General features: G+C 45.5%; 1 protein-coding gene across 1 annotated transcript in view; it reads left to right on the top strand.

Annotated features, from left to right (window-relative positions):
- Window positions 1–15,802, top strand: part of LOC110162152 (filamin-A-interacting protein 1-like) — a 39,324-nt gene extending 23,522 nt beyond the window's left edge. The window contains exons 4-8 of the mRNA XM_055149475.1: window positions 1,417–1,595; window positions 4,656–6,329; window positions 9,807–10,124; window positions 11,791–12,358; window positions 15,592–15,802. Of these exons, the coding sequence (XP_055005450.1) occupies window positions 1,417–1,595; window positions 4,656–6,329; window positions 9,807–10,124; window positions 11,791–12,358; window positions 15,592–15,768 (2,916 nt within the window). The 3' untranslated portion in view covers window positions 15,769–15,802. The remainder of the gene's footprint in view (window positions 1–1,416; window positions 1,596–4,655; window positions 6,330–9,806; window positions 10,125–11,790; window positions 12,359–15,591) is intronic.
- The last annotated feature ends 1,265 nt before the right edge of the window (window positions 15,803–17,067 follow it).

Genomic DNA, 17,067 nt, shown 5'->3' with positions numbered 1-17,067 from the left:
GAGGAGGAGGAGAGGAAGAGGAGGAGAGAGAGGAGGAGGAGGAGAGGAGAGGAGGAGGAGGAGGAGAGAAGAGGAGGAAGGAGGAGGAGAGAGAGGAGGAGGAGAGGAGAGGAGGAGGAGGAGGAGAGAGAGAGAGGAGAGAGAGAGAGGAGGAGGAGAGAGAGAGGAGGAGAGAGAGGAGAGAGAGGAGGAGAGAGGAGGAGGAGAGAGGAGAGGAGAGAGGAGGAGGAGAAGAGAGGAGAGAGAGGAGAGAGGAGAGAGGAAGAGAGAGAGAGAGAGGAGGAGGAGGAGAGAGGAGGAGGAGGAGGAAGAGGAGAGGAGAGAGAGAGAGAGGAGGAGGAGAGAGAGAGGAGGAGAGAGAGGACGTGTACGAGACGCCCATGGCAGAGGTGAGGAAGAGGAGGAGGAGGAGAGAGAGAGAGGAGAGAGGAAGAGGAGGAGGAGGAGGAGAGGAGGAGGAGGAGGAGAGAGAGGAGAGGAGGAGGAGAGAGAGAGAGAGAGAGAGGAGAGAGAGAGGAGGAGGAGAGAGGAGAGGAGAGAGAGGTGAGAGAGGAGGAGGAGGAGGAGGAGGAGAGGAGAGGAGGAGAGAGAGAGGAGAGAGAGGAGGAGGAGGAGATTGTTTCTTCTGCAGTTGGATCATCTGGAGGTGAAGCAGAGGGAGACGTACAGGAGGATGTTGGAGATGTTGAAGATGTTTGTTTTCTTCAGTTGGATCATCTGGAGGTGAAGCAGAGGGAGACGTACAGGAGGATGTTGGAGATGTTGAAGATGTTTGTTTCTTCTGCAGTTGGATCATCTGGAGGTGAAGCAGAGGGAGACGTACAGGAGGATGTTGGAGATGTTGAAGATGTTTGTTTCTTCTGTAGTTGGATCATCTGGAGGTGAAGCAGAGGGAGACGTACAGGAGGATGTTGGAGATGTTGAAGATGTTTGTTTCTTCTGTAGTTGGATCATCTGGAGGTGAAGCAGAGGGAGACGTACAGGAGGATGTTGGAGATGTTGAAGATGTTTGTTTCTCTGTAGTTGGATCATCTGGAGGTGAAGCAGAGGAGACGTACAGGAGGATGTTGGAGATGTTGAAGATGTTTGTTTCTTCTGCAGTTGGATCATCTGGAGGTGAAGCAGAGAGGAGACGTACAGGAGGATGTTGGAGATGTTGAAGATGTTTGTTTCTTCTGTAGTTGGATCATCTGGAGGTGAAGCAGAGGGAGACGTACAGGAGGATGTTGGAGATGTTGAAGATGTTTGTTTCTTCTGCAGTTGGATCATCTGGAGGTGAAGCAGAGGGAGACGTACAGGAGGATGTTGGAGATGTTGAAGATGTTTGTGTGTTTCAGTTGGATCATCTGGAGGTGAAGCAGAGGGAGACGTACAGGAGGATGTTGGAGATGTTGAAGATGTTTGTTTCTTCTGCAGTTGGATCATCTGGAGGTGAAGCAGAGGGAGACGTACAGGAGGATGTTGGAGCAGCTGTTGTTGGTGGAGAAACTTCACAGACGAACAGTTTCAGAACTCGACTCGGAGAAACTCAAACACCGAGAGTTTATCACCAAGAGCGACGACTTCACCAACCTGCTGGAACAAGACCGAGTCAGGTCATACACACACACACACAGAGTCAGGTCATACACACACACATCGAGTCAGGTCATACACACATCGAGTCAGGTCATACACACACCGAGTCAGGTCATACACACACACCGAGTCAGGTCATATACACACACATCGAGTCAGGTCATACACACACACCGAGTCAGGTCATACACACACACCGAGTCAGGTCATACACACACACCGAGTCAGGTCATACACACACACACAGAGTCAGGTCATACACACACACACATCGAGTCAGGTCATACACACACACATCGAGTCAGGTCATACACACACACACCGAGTCAGGTCATACACACACAGAGTCAGGTCATACACACACAGAGTCAGCTCATACACACACACACCGAGTCATTTCATACACACACACCGACTCAGGTCATACACACACACACACTGAGTCAGGTCATACACACACATCGAGTCAGGTCATACACACACACACACCGACTCAGGTCATACACACACACACCGACTCAGGTCATACACACCGATTCAGGTCATACACACACACACACTGAGTCAGGTCATACACACACACAGAGTCAGGTCATACACACACACCGAGTCAGGTCACAGACACACACACACACACACACACATACACACACTGAGTCAGGTCTCACACACCGAGTCAGGTCACAGACACACACAAACACAGAGTCAGGTGACAGACACACTGGGTCAGGTCACACACTACACACACTGAGTCGGGTCACACACTACACACACTGAGTCAGGTCACACACTACACTACACACACCAAGTCAGGTCACAAACACACACTGAGTCAGGTCATACACACACACACACTGAGTCAGGTCATACACACATACACACCAAGTCAGGTCACAGACACACACACACACAGAGTCAGGTGACAGACACACAGAATCAGGTCATACACTACACACACCAAGTCAGGTCATATACCCACACTGAGTCAGGTCATACACTACACACACCGAGTCAGGTCATACACTACACAAACACACACATACGTGTACATGGTAGCATTAGTACCAAATGTGTTTTTACACTATATATACTGAAACGCCTAGTGTAGTATTAGTAGCTGTAGTAGTAGTAGTCGTAGTAGTAGCAGTAATAGTAGTAGCAGTAGTAGCAGTAGCAGTAGTACTAGTAGTAATAACAGTAATAGTAGTAGTAGTAATAGTAATAGTACTGTAGAAGTAGTAGCTGTATTTGTTTTTCATGTTTCTGTTTGTTTCCAGACTGAAGCGCCTGGTCGAGCAGTAGTAGTAGTAGTAGTAGTAGTAGTAGTAGTAGTAGTAGTAGTAGTAGTAGTAGTAGTAGTAGTAGTAGTAACAGTAGTAGTAGTAGTAGTAGTAGTAGTAGTAGTAGTAGTAGTAGTAGTAGTAACAGTAGTAGTAGTAGGAGGAGTAGTAACAGTATTAGTAGTAGTAGTAGTAGTAACAGTAGTAGTAATAGTAGTAGTAGTAACAGTAGTAGTAGTAGTAGTAGTAGTAGTAACAGTAGTAGTAGTAGGAGGAGTAGTAACAGTAGTAGTAACAGTAATAGTACTGTAGTAGTAGTAGTAGCAGTAGTAGTAGTTGTTGTTGTAGTAATAGTAGTTGAAGTAGTAACAGTAATAGTACTGTAGTAGTAGTAGTAGTAGTAGCTAGAGCCCGACTGATATATCGGTTGGCCGATATTATCGGCTGATATGGGCACCTGAAGGCATATCTGCTATCGGCCGATATGCTTGCTGATAGGGGCCGATATTTTCACGTGGGCATGTGATACATCGTTAAAAATCTAAAATTAGACTCTCTACATTCTGTTCATTTAATCCAATTTACAGACAGATAAATGTCCTAATATGTGGCTCCACATCAGTATTTATCTACGGAATCATTTGTCTGTGTGTGTGTCCGTACTGTCCCTGAACACACCACAGAGTCACGTACTGTCCCTGAACACACCACAGAGTCACGTGTGTTTGTTTACACCTGCAGACACAGATCCAAACACTGAGATTATTTTCTTTTTTCGGACAATCGGTTTGAGTCTGGATTAAAAGGACATTTATTAGTGCAGATTTGTGATGTGGGAGGAGCCTGTGTGAGCGGTGAGTGTTGGAAATATGTCGACTCTGAAGCTAGTTTTTGTCATTTGTTATGGGTTAGCTGCTGTAGCTCCCGCACATAAACAGACTGTTTTCTATTGGTCTGTTCTAAAGTGATTATATTGTCTGTATATTTGCTCCTGGACCTGCACTGATGTAAATGAGCTGTGAACAGACGTGTGAATTATGACATTTGCGCATATAATTAATTACCGCGGCGCGCACGTATTTACGGCTAAAGGCTAATAGCACTACTTTCTTTACTAGTTATGGGTCCGTCGCGAACGAAATGACTCTTAGAACCGACTCTTTGAAGCGAACGACGGGAGCCTGATCCTTATTGGGAGCCGTGTTTTCTCTTTCTCTCACTTTTTTCCTGTTCACGCCGCGTGCAGATTCGTGGTTTGACAGCGGCAGCGGCTGAAAACGAAACTTTGAGAAATTTGCGTGTACGTAGGATAAAAAAAAGGAGCATATTTGGCTGGTTCAGTCCTGATTCAGTCCTGCTTTAGACGTGCTTTAGTCCTGCTTGCAACAAAACAATCTGAAGAGCCACTTGGGAGCCAAAAGAACCAGAAGCTTTTAGTGAGCCGAGCCAAAAGAGCCGGTTCTCTAAAAAGAACTGGAATCCCCATCACTAGTGTCTAGAATGTGATGCAAAAATGCCAACCTACTGTCTGTAAATATGATGTAAAGAGGCAGAATAACAATAAATTTTGCCTAAATAAACCCAATTTAAAATCCACCAGAGCCAAACCTAAGTTTTTTAAACAATTAAACATTTACAGTGAATTTTTACATCACTAAATATATCGGCGATTATATCGGCTATCGGCAGCTCCAACGTCCATTATATCGGTTTCATATCGGCCACAGCAAAATCCATATCGGTCGGGCTCTAGTAGTAGCAGTAGTATTTGATTTTCATGTTTGTGTTTGTCTCCAGACTGAAGCGTCTGGTGGAGCAGGAGAAGTTGTACCAGTCTCACAAAGACAAAGAGCACCGCCGACAGCTGGACAAACTCAAGTCTGAACTGATGCAGCTCCGCTCCTTCGTCCTTCTGCTGGTGGACGACCGGCAGAAGCACGTGGAGCAAACCGACCAGCAGAACCAGAAGATACAAGACCTGAGCCTCAAACTGCAGCAGCGAGAGGAGCGCGTCGCCGCCTTAAACCAGAAAACCCAAGAAGACGCCCACACCATCCTCAAAATGGAGGCCGAGCTCGAGCAGAAATCGGCGAAACTTTTAAACGAACAAGAAGACATGACCAACAAACTCCTGGCGCAAGACTCACAAATGCGGCAGCTTCGACTCAAACTGGTCTCGCTCGCCAACAAGATCGAGGAGCTGGAGGAGAGAAACAAAGTCCTGCAGAAGTCTGAAAACGACCTGAAGGAACTGACAGAGAAAATCAGCAAAAACGAAAACCCAAATTTGGTTTCGGAGTTGGAAAGTTTGCGGAAAAAGGTCCTGGAGATGGAAGGGAAGGACGAGGAGCTGACCAAAATGGAATCGCAGTGTAAGGAGTTTAAAGTGAAGCTGCAAGAAGCTCAGAACCAAAGTAAGATGCTGAAGCTGGAGTTCGAGAAAGTCCAGAAGCGGATGGGACAGATGGAGAAGCTCGAAGGGATTTTTAACAAGAGCAAAACCGAAAGTCTCCAGCTGTGTTCCAATTTGGAGAAAGAGAAACAGAACGTGAAAGAATTGTCCGTGGAGCTGGAGGCCGTGAAGGCGAAAGTGAAGGAGCTGCAGTCCGCCGAGGCCAAGTTCGAGAAGACCGAGAAGTTTCTAAAAGACGACATCGCGAAACTCAAATCGCTCGCGGTGATCATGGCCGACGAACGAAAGAATTTGACGGAGAGGTTGAAAACGGAAGAGGAAAAATGCGAAGAGCTCAGCGGGAAATTTAAAGAGGAACAAGCTAAAGTTTCGGAAGTTACGGAAAAGCTGATCGAGGAGAGTAAAAAGTGGCTGAAGGTGAAGTCGGAGATGGAGGAACGAGTGGCGGAGATGCAGAGGCAGCTGACGAGCGAGCAGGAGAAAAGCAAGCAGCTGAACGCCAACCTGACGAACGCCAACGCCAAGAGCGAAGATCTGGAAAAAAGAGAGAAGGATTTGCAAAATAAGTTGGCGGTGAGCGAGCGAAACCTCCAGGAAAAAGGTCAAATCTCAGAGGAGTTCAGCTTGGAAATCAACAAACTCCGGAGTCGGCTGAAGCGTTTGGAGATCGTGGAGGGAGACCTGATGAAGACGGGAGACGAGTACGACCTGCTGGAGAAACGTTTCCGGTCGGAGCAGGAAAAGTCGAACTCTCTGGCGAAAACGATGGAGGAGCTGAAGGCGGAGGTGGCCCGGAGCAAAGCCATAGAGAAAGGAGAGGCGGAGACGGAGCTGAGGATGCGGTTCAGAGCGGAGGAGGAGAGGAACGAGGAGCTGAGGGCGGAGAACGTGACGCTGAAGGAGAAGGTCCACGAGCTGATGAACCTGGAGGACAGGATCTCGCAGCTGCAGGTGGAACACGCCGGGATGAAGAGGAGGCTCAGGGAGGAAGAGGAGAGGAACGCGCAGAGGAACGAGGAGTTTGAGAAGGTCACACAGGAGCTGGAGAGCATGAGGAGGTGAGGGTGATGCATTTTGTTTTCACTAGAGTGGTTCAGAAACGGTTTGGTTTGAACAATGAGGATCCAATATTGTGGTCTCTTTATAAATCAGACCCATTCTGCAAACCGGACTTTTCAGAACTTTTACCGTGTTACAGTCGTTTATAGTCGTTTCCTTCTCAGTGACCGTCGGAAGTTGTATTTAAAGTGTTCATGTTTGAGGAATCTTTAACTTAGACCTGTCCTAACCTAGACCAACATCCTCTAAACCAAATTCAGTTTCAAGATCTAGAACCAATTGTTTTAAAACAGGGGTGTCAAACTCATTTTGGTCCGGGGGCCGTATTCAACCTGCTTTGATCCTAAAGGGGCCGGATCAGAAAACTCATGACATATAAACCCCAAAAATAACAATAAGTTCAAATATTTTTGTAAGGAAACGCAAATCTATTACAGAAATCTTTTTTAATTGTGGAACTCTTTCTTTTATAATAATATTATGAACAATCTGAAATATGGAGTAAGAAAGCTGTCAAAAATATTTCGTGCGCATAAAATAGAAATCCGTGCATATTTGGCTGTAGTTGCACATAAAATAAATATTTGTAAACTCTCAAATGAGTCCAGTCGTACATAAAATATATTGTGTGTATTTTATCCATCAGAATACGAATTGAAAAATTACGACGTCATGAATTACAATCACGAAATGAAAATTTACGATTACGCTTTCATCAGTACGAATACGAATTCACAGACGGAACTTTACTGTCAAAAATACGTCATCACTTCACAGACATTATCCATCGAGCAGAAGAAACATCGATCAAGATCAAGACTGTGCAGCTCAAGTTTGTATCAGAGTAAAAACAGAGTAAAAGCACAAGAAGCTACAACAGCGACCAACAAGTGGGTTAATTAAAATCTATTGTAAAAATGTCTTGAATTCGGGAACCGAACGCTGCTGTATAATATTGTGTAGAAACACCTCCTCTGAACGGGAAATTGCACCTATATGTTAGAAAACAGAGTGGAGCCAGTTGGAAACATCAGACGTAACGTTATCCCAGGGCTAATTAACAAATATCAGGTTCTCTGTATGTTTAGATTAAAACATTCACGACTACAGCCACAGCGAGCATCAGTCAGTCTGAACCTTCAGCTGCATTTCAGACAATGGGTTATACATGAGTTATAATGGGTTATACATGAGTTATAATGGGTTATACATGAGTTATAATGGGTTATAATGGGTTATACATGAGTTATAATGGGTTATAATGGGTTATACATGAGTTATAATGGGTTATACATGAGTTATAATGGGTTATACATGAGTTATAATGGGTTATAATGGGTTATACATGAGTTATAATGGGTTATACATGAGTTATAATGGGTTATACATGAGTTATAATGGGTTATAATGAGCAAATCCATCCACGTCACGGTGACGTTCAACTTACCGGTAAATACTGTAAACATACCAAGGTGTTGCCTGTAAACACGAACATTAATTGTTGCTGGAAGCTGCATTAAACTGTAATGTGGAACATTTCATTAGCTGTGACGTCTGTAACCAGGACAGTTTGGTGTGTTTGGTGTAAACTGGGACATTTCAGCGTCCAGAGGAACTTTTGGTGGTATTTCATGCGAGAAATGCAGCTGAAGGTTCAGACTGGCTGATGTTCGCTGTGGCTGTAGTCGTGAATGTTTTAATCTAAACATACAGAGAACCTGATATTTGTTAATGATCCCTGGGATAACGTTACGTCTGATGTTTCCAACTGGCTCCACTCTGTTTTCTAACATATAGGTGCAATTTCCCGTTCAGAGGAGGTGTTTCTACACAATATTATACAGCAGCGTTCGGTTCCCGAATTCAAGACATTTTTACAATAGATTTTAATTAACCCACTTGTTGGTCGCTGTTGTAGCTTCTTGTGCTTTTACTCTGTTTTTACTCTGATACAAACTTGAGCTGCTCAGTCTTGATCTTGATCGATGTTTCTTCTGCTCGATGAATAATGTCTGTGAAGTGATGACGTATTTTTGACAGTAAAGTTCCGTCTGTGAATTCGTATTCGTACTGATGAAAGCGTAATCCTAAATTTTCATTTCGTGATTGTAATTCATGACGTCGTAATTTTTCAATTCGTATTCTGATGGATAAAATACACACAATATATTTTATGTACGACTGGACTCATTTGAGTTTACAAATATTTATTTTATGCACAACTACAGCCAAATATGCACGGATTTCCCAAATACGCACGGATTTCTATTTTATGCGCACGAATATTTTTGACAGCTTTCTTACTCCATACTGAAACTTTAAGAAAAATGCAATTTCAACACAATGTTTGAACATGAACTTGTCTGTAAACAGGAATAAGTCCATTTTTGTTGTAAAATCCTGCACTCGGCTCCACTTTTCTCATGTTGGACATTTTTCTGATGAGGGTGTCACGGTCAACAGTCAAAACGATCGTCCTTTAAGAGCGTTTGGAAAGAGACAAGTCTTCATTTGTGCTGCTCTGGTGGGAGGGGCCACGTACAGAGACGCTGGAGACGCTGCTGTGATAAACACCACAGAAAATTAACAAGATTTTAATAGAAAATATAATTCAAATATTTTAGTAGAAAATCAGCCGAGGGCCAGATTAAAGGTCTTGGAGGGCCGCATCTGGCCCCCGGGCCGCATGTTTGACACCTGTGTTTTAAAAGGAGCTTCATTCCAGGTGCTATCGTACTTGTGAATAAATTATAATCTATTTATGTTTACAATTTTAGTACGTCTGTCTTGAAATAAATTGTGTGTTTGTTATATATTTAATGTTTATTGTGATCTTAGCCAAGCAAAACCGGGACCGGGACCAGACCGGGACCAGACCGGGACTGAGACCGGGACTGAGACCGGGACCAGACCGGGACTGAGGCCGGGACTGAGACCGGGACTGAGACCGGAACTGAGACTGGGACTGAGACTGGGACTGAGACCGAGACCAGACCGGGACCAGACCGGAGGCTCAGAGTCCACAGCAGGGCCAGAGCTCGAAGCTGAGGCTCGGACCCTGCAGAGGCTCAGAGTCAAAGCTTAGAGTCCACTCTGGTCCCACTCTGGTCCCGCTCTGGTCCTGGTCTCAGTCCTGCTCTGGTCCCGGTCTGGTCCTGGACCTGGATCAGTCCTGGTTCAGTCCGTATGCGGCGCAAAAGTCCGACATCGCAGTCACGGAAATCACGTAAACGGGAAACACCAAATTGAAAACTGAAAAAAAAAACCGAATCATTATCTGTTTTTTCATTTTGGTTTTGGAGACAAATAATGAAGAAAAAAAAAACTGTTATTTTTTTGTTTTCTTTTTGGGTTTTATATTGAAAAACGAATGAACGAACGACACACGGGCTGATCTGCCTCTCAAATCTGCAAATTTACCTACGAGTACAAATAAAGTGACCTAACCTAATGTAAACCCGCTGTGGTGTTTCCAGGTTGAGTCGCGTGTCGAGGCCGTGCGTGAGCGGGCGCCGCATGGTGGACGTCCCCGTGACCTCCAGCGCCACGCAGACCCAGTGGACCGACGACGACACCGCCGCCGGCTTCATCAGGAAGTCGGTGCAGGAGGAGAACAGCTTCATGAACCACCTGCGGCAGAGACGGGCCCGGCCGGTGCTGGAGCGATTCCCGCCGGCGAGCGCCCAGACCGGACACAGCGACACCTGGAGCCCCTGGATCCGACACGGAACTAAAGAACCGAACTCACGGAACAGCCCCCTGCACATCCGCTTCACCCCCAACACCGAGAGCAGGTGACAGAACCAGGACCGGACCAGGACCAGGACCGGACCAGGACCAGGACCAGGACTAAACCAGGACTAAACCAGGACCAGGACCAGGACCAGGACCAGGACCAGGACCGGACCAGGACCAGGACCGGACCAGGACCGGACCAGGACCGGACCAGGACTAAACCAGGACTAAACCAGGACCGGACCAGGACCAGGACCAGGACCAGGACCAGGACCAGGACCAGGACCAGGACCAGGACCAGGACCAGGACCAGGACTAGGAACCAGGACCAGGACCAGGACCGGACCAGGACTAACCGGACCAGGACCAGGACCAGGACTAAACCAGGACCAGGACTAAACCAGGACTACCAGGACCAGGACCAGGACCAGGACCAGGACCAGGACCAGGACCAGGACTGAACCAGGACCGGACCAGGACCAGGACCAGGACCAGGACCAGGACCAGGACCAGGACCAGGACCAGGACCAGGACCAGGAGGACCAGGACCAGGACCAGGACCAGGACCGGACCAGGACCGGACCAGGACCAGGACCAGGACCGGACCAGGACTAAACCAGGACCGGACCAGGACCAGGACCAGGACCGGACCAGGACCAGGACCAGGACCAGGACCGGACCAGGACCAGGACCAGGACCGGACCAGGACCGGACCAGGACCAGGACCAGGACCAGGACCAGGACCAGGACCGGACCAGGACCAGGACCGGACCAGGACCGACCAGGACTAAACCAGGACCAGGACCAGGACCAGGACCAAACCAGGACCAGGACCAGGACCAGGACCAGGACCAGGACCAGGACAGGACCGGACCAGGACCAGGACTAAACCAGGACCGGACCGGACCAGGACCAGGACCAGGACCAGGACCGGACCGGACCAGGACCAGGACCAGGACCGGACCACCAGGACAGGACCAGGACCGGACCAGGACTAAACCAGGACCGGACCAGGACTAAGGACCAGGACCAGGACCAGGACCAGGACCAGGACCAAACCAGGACCAGGACTAAACCAGGACCGGACCAGGACTAAACCAGGACCAGGACCAGGACCAGGACCAGGACCAGGACCAGGACCAGGACCAGGACCGAACCAGGACTGAACCAGGACCGAACCAGGACCGAACCAGGACCGAACCAGGAGACCAGGACTGAACCAGGACTAAACCAAGAATAAACCAGGAATGGACCAGGACTGGACGAGGACTAAATCAGGACTAAACCAGGACTAAACCAGGACTGAACCAGGACTAAACCAAGAATAAACCAGGACTAAACCAGGACTAGACCAGGACCAAATCAGGACAGGACTAAACCAGGACTAAACCAGGACTAAACCAGGACTGGACCAGGACTGGACCAGGACTAAATCAGGACTAAACCAGGACTAAACCAGGACTAAACCAGAACTAAACCAGAACTAAACCAAGACTGAACCAGGACTGAACCAGGACTAAACCAAGACTGAACCAGGACTAACTCAGGACTGAACCAGATCTAAACCAGGACTGAACCAGGACTGAACCAATCAGGACTAAAACAAAACCAAACCAGAACCAAACCGGGACTAAAGCACCTCTGATATGAAAAAATGTTTAACCCTTGTTCATTTTTTTTTTCCGTTTTTATTTATTTCGTTTTGGTCTCCACTTCGGGAAGCAGCCGAGCGACGCTGGAGATCACCAGCCCCAGATCCGAGGACTTCTTCTCCAGCGCCACCATCATTCCGACTTTGGGAAATCCGAAAATCACCATCGTCCCGAAACCGGCGCCGTTCGGGAGCGGCCGGGTGAGGGACGGCTTCGAGCGGGCGCAGTCTCCCGTCACCATCACCACCGTCTCCAAGGCCCGGAATCCGGAAAAAACCTCCGAAAGTTTCCCGTCCCCGGTGTCGATCATCACGGTGAGCACGACGCCGGTGAACGAGGTGAAAGAACCGGGGAAGACGGTGATCAAGATGCGCTCGGAGGCTCCGCAGTCCAAGTTCGGCGCGCAGGGGAGCATCATCACCACGGAAGACAACAAGATCCACATCCACCTGGGGGCGCCGCAGTTCGGACGGAGGGCGGCGGCGGCGGCGGCGGCAGAGGAGGCGGCGGCGGGGACGGTGCGGAGGGCGCCGAAAGTCCCGCCAAGTCCCGAGAAAGTCGCTCAGAAAAGTCCGGAGAAGAAGAGCAGCAGCATCATGATCACGCCGACCAACGGGAACGTCAGGACGCCCCGGAACACGGTGGGTTTAAGCAGGGTTAGACCGGTTTAAGTCCTGGTTTAGATCTGGTTTAGTCCTGGTTAATTCTGGTTTAGATTTTGTTTAGTCCTGGTTTAGTTCTATTTTGGTTTAGGCCTGTTTAAGTTCTGGTTTAGATCTGGTTTAGTCCTGGTTAATTCTGGTTTAGATTTTGTTTAGTCCTGGTTTAGTTCTATTTTGGTTTAGGCCTGTTTAGTTCTGGTTTAGATCTGGTTTAGTCCTGGTTAATTCTGGTTTAGATTTTGTTTAGTCCTGGTTTAGTTCTTGGTTTAGGTTTTAATTCCTGGTTTAGATTTAGTTTATTCTGTTTTCCTGGTTTAGATTTTAAGTTTAGTTCTGGTTTAGTTCTTGGTTTAGGTTAGTCCTGGTTTAGATCCTGGTTTAGTTAATCTGGTTTAGATTTTGTTTAGTCCTGGTTTAGTTCTATTTTGGTTTAGTCCTGGTTTAGTTCTGGTTTAGATCTGGTTTAGTCCTGGTTAATTCTGGTTTTAGATTCTGGTTTAGGCCTGGTTTAGTTCTGGTTTAGATCTGGTTTAGTTTAGATTTGTTTTAATTCCAGGTTAGATCTTATTTAGACCTAGTTTAGTTCTGTTTAAGTCCTGGTTTAGATCTGGTTTAGTCCTAGTTAATTCTGGTTTTAGATTTTGTTTAGTCCTGGTTTAGTTCTATTTTGGTTTAGTCCTGGTTTAGTTCTGGTTTAGATCTGGTTTAGTCCTGGTTTAGATCTATTTTGGTTTAGTCCTGGTTTAGTTCTGTCTTTTAGGTATGGTTTAGATCTGGTTTAGTTCTGGTTTAGATCTGGTTTAGTCCTGGTTTAGTTCTGTTTTAGTTTAGATTTGTTTTAATTCCAGGTTAGATCTTATTTAGACCTAGTTTAGTTCTGTTTAAGTCCTGGTTTAGATCTAGTTAAGTCCTGGTACAGTCCTGGTTTAGTTCCGTTTTGGTTTAGATTTAGTGTAGTCCTGGTTTAGATCTTATTTAGAGTTTAGTTCTGTTTGTTTAGATCTGGTTAGTCTGGTAGTCTGGTTTAGTTCTTTTAGATCTGGTTTAGTCTTCTTTTTGGTAGTCCTTGTTTAGTAATCTGGTTTGGTTAGTTTATCTTCTTAGTTAGTTGGTTTAGTTCTGCTTTAGTTCTGGTTTAAGTTTAGTTTAAGTTAAGTCCTAGGTTTTTTCCTGGTTTAGACCTGTTTAGTTTTAGTTCTGTTTTGGTTTAGATCTGGTTTAGTCCTGGTTTAGATCTTATTTAGATGTAGTTTAGTTCTGTTCAAGTTCTGGTTTAGATCTGGTTTAGTCCTGGTTAAGTTATGTTTTGGTAAAACCTGGTTTAGTTCTGGGTTAGTTCTGGTTTAGACCTAGTTTAGCTCTGTTTTAAGTCCTTGTTTAGATCTAGTTAAGTCCTGGTACAATCCTGGTTTAGTTCTGTTTTGGTTTAGATCTGGTTTAGTTCTGGGTTAGATCTGGTTTAGTCCTGGTTAAGTTATCTTTTGGTAAAACCTGTTTAGTTCTGGGTTAGATCTGGTTTAGACCTAGTTTAGCTCTGTTCAAGTCCTGGTTTAGATCTGTTTAAGTCCTGGAACAGTCCTGGTTTAGTTCTGTTTTGGTTTAGACCTTGTTTTATTTCTGGTTTAGATCTGGTTTAGTTTTGTTTATGTTTAGTCCTGCTTTAGTTCTGAGTTAGATTTGATTTGGACCTAGTTTAGTTCTGTTCAAGTCCTGATTTAGTTCTGATTTAGTTTAAACCTGTTCTAGTTCTGGGTTAGTTCTGGTTTATGCTCAGTTTAGTTCTATTTAAGCCCTGATTTAGATCTGGTTTAGTCCTGGTACAGTCCTGGTTTAGTTCTGTTTTGGTTTAGGCCTGTTTTAGTTCCAGGTTAGTTCTGGTGAAGTCCTGGTTTAGTTCTGTTTTAGTTTAGATTTGTTTTAATTCCAGGTTTAGATCTTTATTTAGACCTAGTTTAGTTTTTCTGTTTAGTCCTGGTTTAGATCTGTTTAGATCTGTTTAGATCTGGTTTAGTTCCTGGTTTAGATCCTTATTGAGTTTAGTTTAGTTCTGTTCAAGTCCTGGTTTAGACCTGGTTTTAGTCCTGGTACTGTTCTGGTACAATCCTAGTTTAGTTCAGTTTTGGTTTAGACCTGTTTATAGTTCTGGGTTAGATCTGGTTTAGACATAGTTTAGTCCTGTTCAAGTCCTGGTTTTAGTCCTGGTTTAGTTCTGTTTTGATTTAGACCTGTTTTAGTTCCAAGTTAGATCTGGTTTAGTCCTGGTTTAATTCTGTTTTGCTTTAGACCTGTTTTAGTTCTGGTTTAGATCTGGTTAAGTCCTGGTACAGTCCTGGTTTAGTTCTGTTCAAGTCCTGATTTAGATCTGGTTTAGACTCAGTTTAGTTCTGCTTAAATCCTGATTTAGATTTAGATTTGGATTAGTCCAGTCCTGGTTTAGTTCTGTTTTGGTTAAGATCTGTTTTATTTCTGAGTTAGATCAGGTTTAGTCCTGGTTTAGTTCTCTTTAAGTCCTGATTTACATCTAGTTAAATCCTGGTATTGTTTTGTTTTGGTTTAGTTCTGGTTTAGACCTAGTTTAGTTCTGTTTAAGTCCTGGTTTAAATCTGGTTTAGACCTGTTTTAGTTCCGGGTTAGATTTGGTTTAGATGTAGCTTACTTCTGTTTAAGTCCTGGTTTAGATCTGGTTTAGTCCTGGTTTAGTTCTGTTTTGGTTTAGTCCTGGTTTAGTTCTGTTTTGGTAAGACCTGTTTTAGTTCCAGCGGTTTAGATCTGGTTTAGACTTGGTTTAGTTCTGTTCAAGTACTGATTTAGTCCTGGTTTAGTCCTGGTCTAGTTCTGTTTTGGTTTAGATCTGTTTTAGTTCCAGGTTAGTCCTAGTTTAGATCTAGATTAAATCTGTTTAAATCCTTTTTTTTTTTAGATCTGGCTTGTTTCTGATTTAGTCCTGGTTTGGTCCTGGTTAAATCCTCGTTTAAACCCAGTCAAAGTCCAGGTTTAGTCCAGGATTTGTCTGCATTTAGCCCTTGTTGCATCCTGGTTCTTGTTCAGGACTAAACCAGGACCAACTCAGGACCGAATTGAAACTGAACCAGGACTAAACCAGAACTAAACCAGGTCTAATCCAAGACAAAAGCCCCTTTGACAGACGCTCCTGTGTGTATAAAAAACGTTAAATCCTTTTTCTCTGGTTCTGTTTGTGGTTCTGGTCTCAGCCCGGTCCAGACTCGACCTCGATGACCTCCCGACCTTTGACCCCGGGGACCGAAGTGCTTCCTGGGCCTGTCGTCCGTCACGCGCCTCGAGTCCAGAGCCGAGAGTCTGAAGATCCACCTGAGGAAGTCCAGCGTGGGCCCCAACCCCAGAGGACAACTGTGACGGTCCGGGTTTAGACCTGGTTTAGACCGGGTTTAGACCTGGTTTAGACGAGGTTTAGACCTGGTTTAGACCTTGGTTTAGACCTGGTTTAGACCTTGGTTTAGACCTGGTTTAGACCTTGGTTTAGACCTTGGTTTAGACCTTGGTTTAGACCTGGTTTAGACCTAGTTTAGACCTGGTTTGGACCTGGTTTAGATCTGGTTTAGACCTTGGTTTAGACCTTGGTTTAGACCTTGGTTTAGACCTGGTTTAGACCTGGTTTCCTGGTTTAGACCCTGGTTTAGACCTGGTTTAGACCTGGTTTAGACCTGGTTTAGACCTGGTTTAGACCTGGTTTAGACCTGGTTTGGACCTGGTTTACCTGGTTTAGACCTGGTTTAGACCTGGTTTAGACCTGGTTTAGACCTGGTTTGGACCTGGTTTAAGACCTGGTTTAGACCTGGTTTAGACCTGGTTTTGGACCTGGTTTAGACCTGGTTTAGACCTGGTTTAGACCTGGTTTAGACCTGGTTTAGACCTGGTTTAGACCTGGTTTAGACCTGGTTTAGACCTGGTTTTAGACCTGGTTTAGACCTGGTTTTGACCTGGTTTAGACCTGGTTTAGACCTGGTTTAGACCTGGTTTAGACCTGGTTTGGACCTGGTTTAGACCTGGTTTAGACCTGGTTTAGACCTGGTTTAGACCTGGTTTGGACCTGGTTTAGACCTGGTTTAGACCTGGTTTAGACCTGGTTTAGACCTGGTTTAGACCTGGTTTAGACCTGGTTTTGGACCTGGTTTAGACCTGGTTTAGACCTGGTTTTAGACCTGGTTTGGACCTGGTTTAGTCCTGGTTTAGACCTGGTTTAGACCTGAGTTAATCCCTGTACTTTAAACCAAATAAAACCAGTTTTGTCGTCGTCAGTTTCAGCTCCTGAAGTTAAAATGATCCTCGTTTCCTGCGTCTGAAGTGAATCACGTTTGTTCTTTTTTATTGTGTTGGATTTTACGACAATAAACAACAAAATATTACGACTGCGTTTTTATTATTTTCACTCCCACAGAACCAGAGAAAGAAAAGAAAAGAAAGAGCGAGAGGACGGAGCGAGAGAGAAGTGCTCACCTCAAGAACAAGATCGAAGTTCTTATGTTCTTATGAAATATAAACAGACCTTTAGTCCCACGTCACGTTCTGCGTTCTCCTGGAGAACACACACCACAGTTTGGGAATCGCTGGGTTAAATGTTCCTCTATTTGTCTCTCTTTCTACTTCTTTCCTTTTCTCTCCTTTCTCTCTCCTCTTCTCTCCTCCCCTCATCTCTCCTTTCCTCTCTT

The sequence above is a fragment of the Boleophthalmus pectinirostris genome, unplaced genomic scaffold, assembly GCF_026225935.1.
Source record: "Boleophthalmus pectinirostris isolate CB_2022bp ecotype Guang Dong unplaced genomic scaffold, ASM2622593v1 HiC_scaffold_13, whole genome shotgun sequence".
In the NCBI taxonomy this organism is placed as follows: domain Eukaryota; kingdom Metazoa; phylum Chordata; class Actinopteri; order Gobiiformes; family Gobiidae; genus Boleophthalmus; species Boleophthalmus pectinirostris.
The sequence above is the reverse complement of the archived record's forward strand: the minus strand, read 5'-3'. Positions and strand labels throughout refer to the sequence as shown.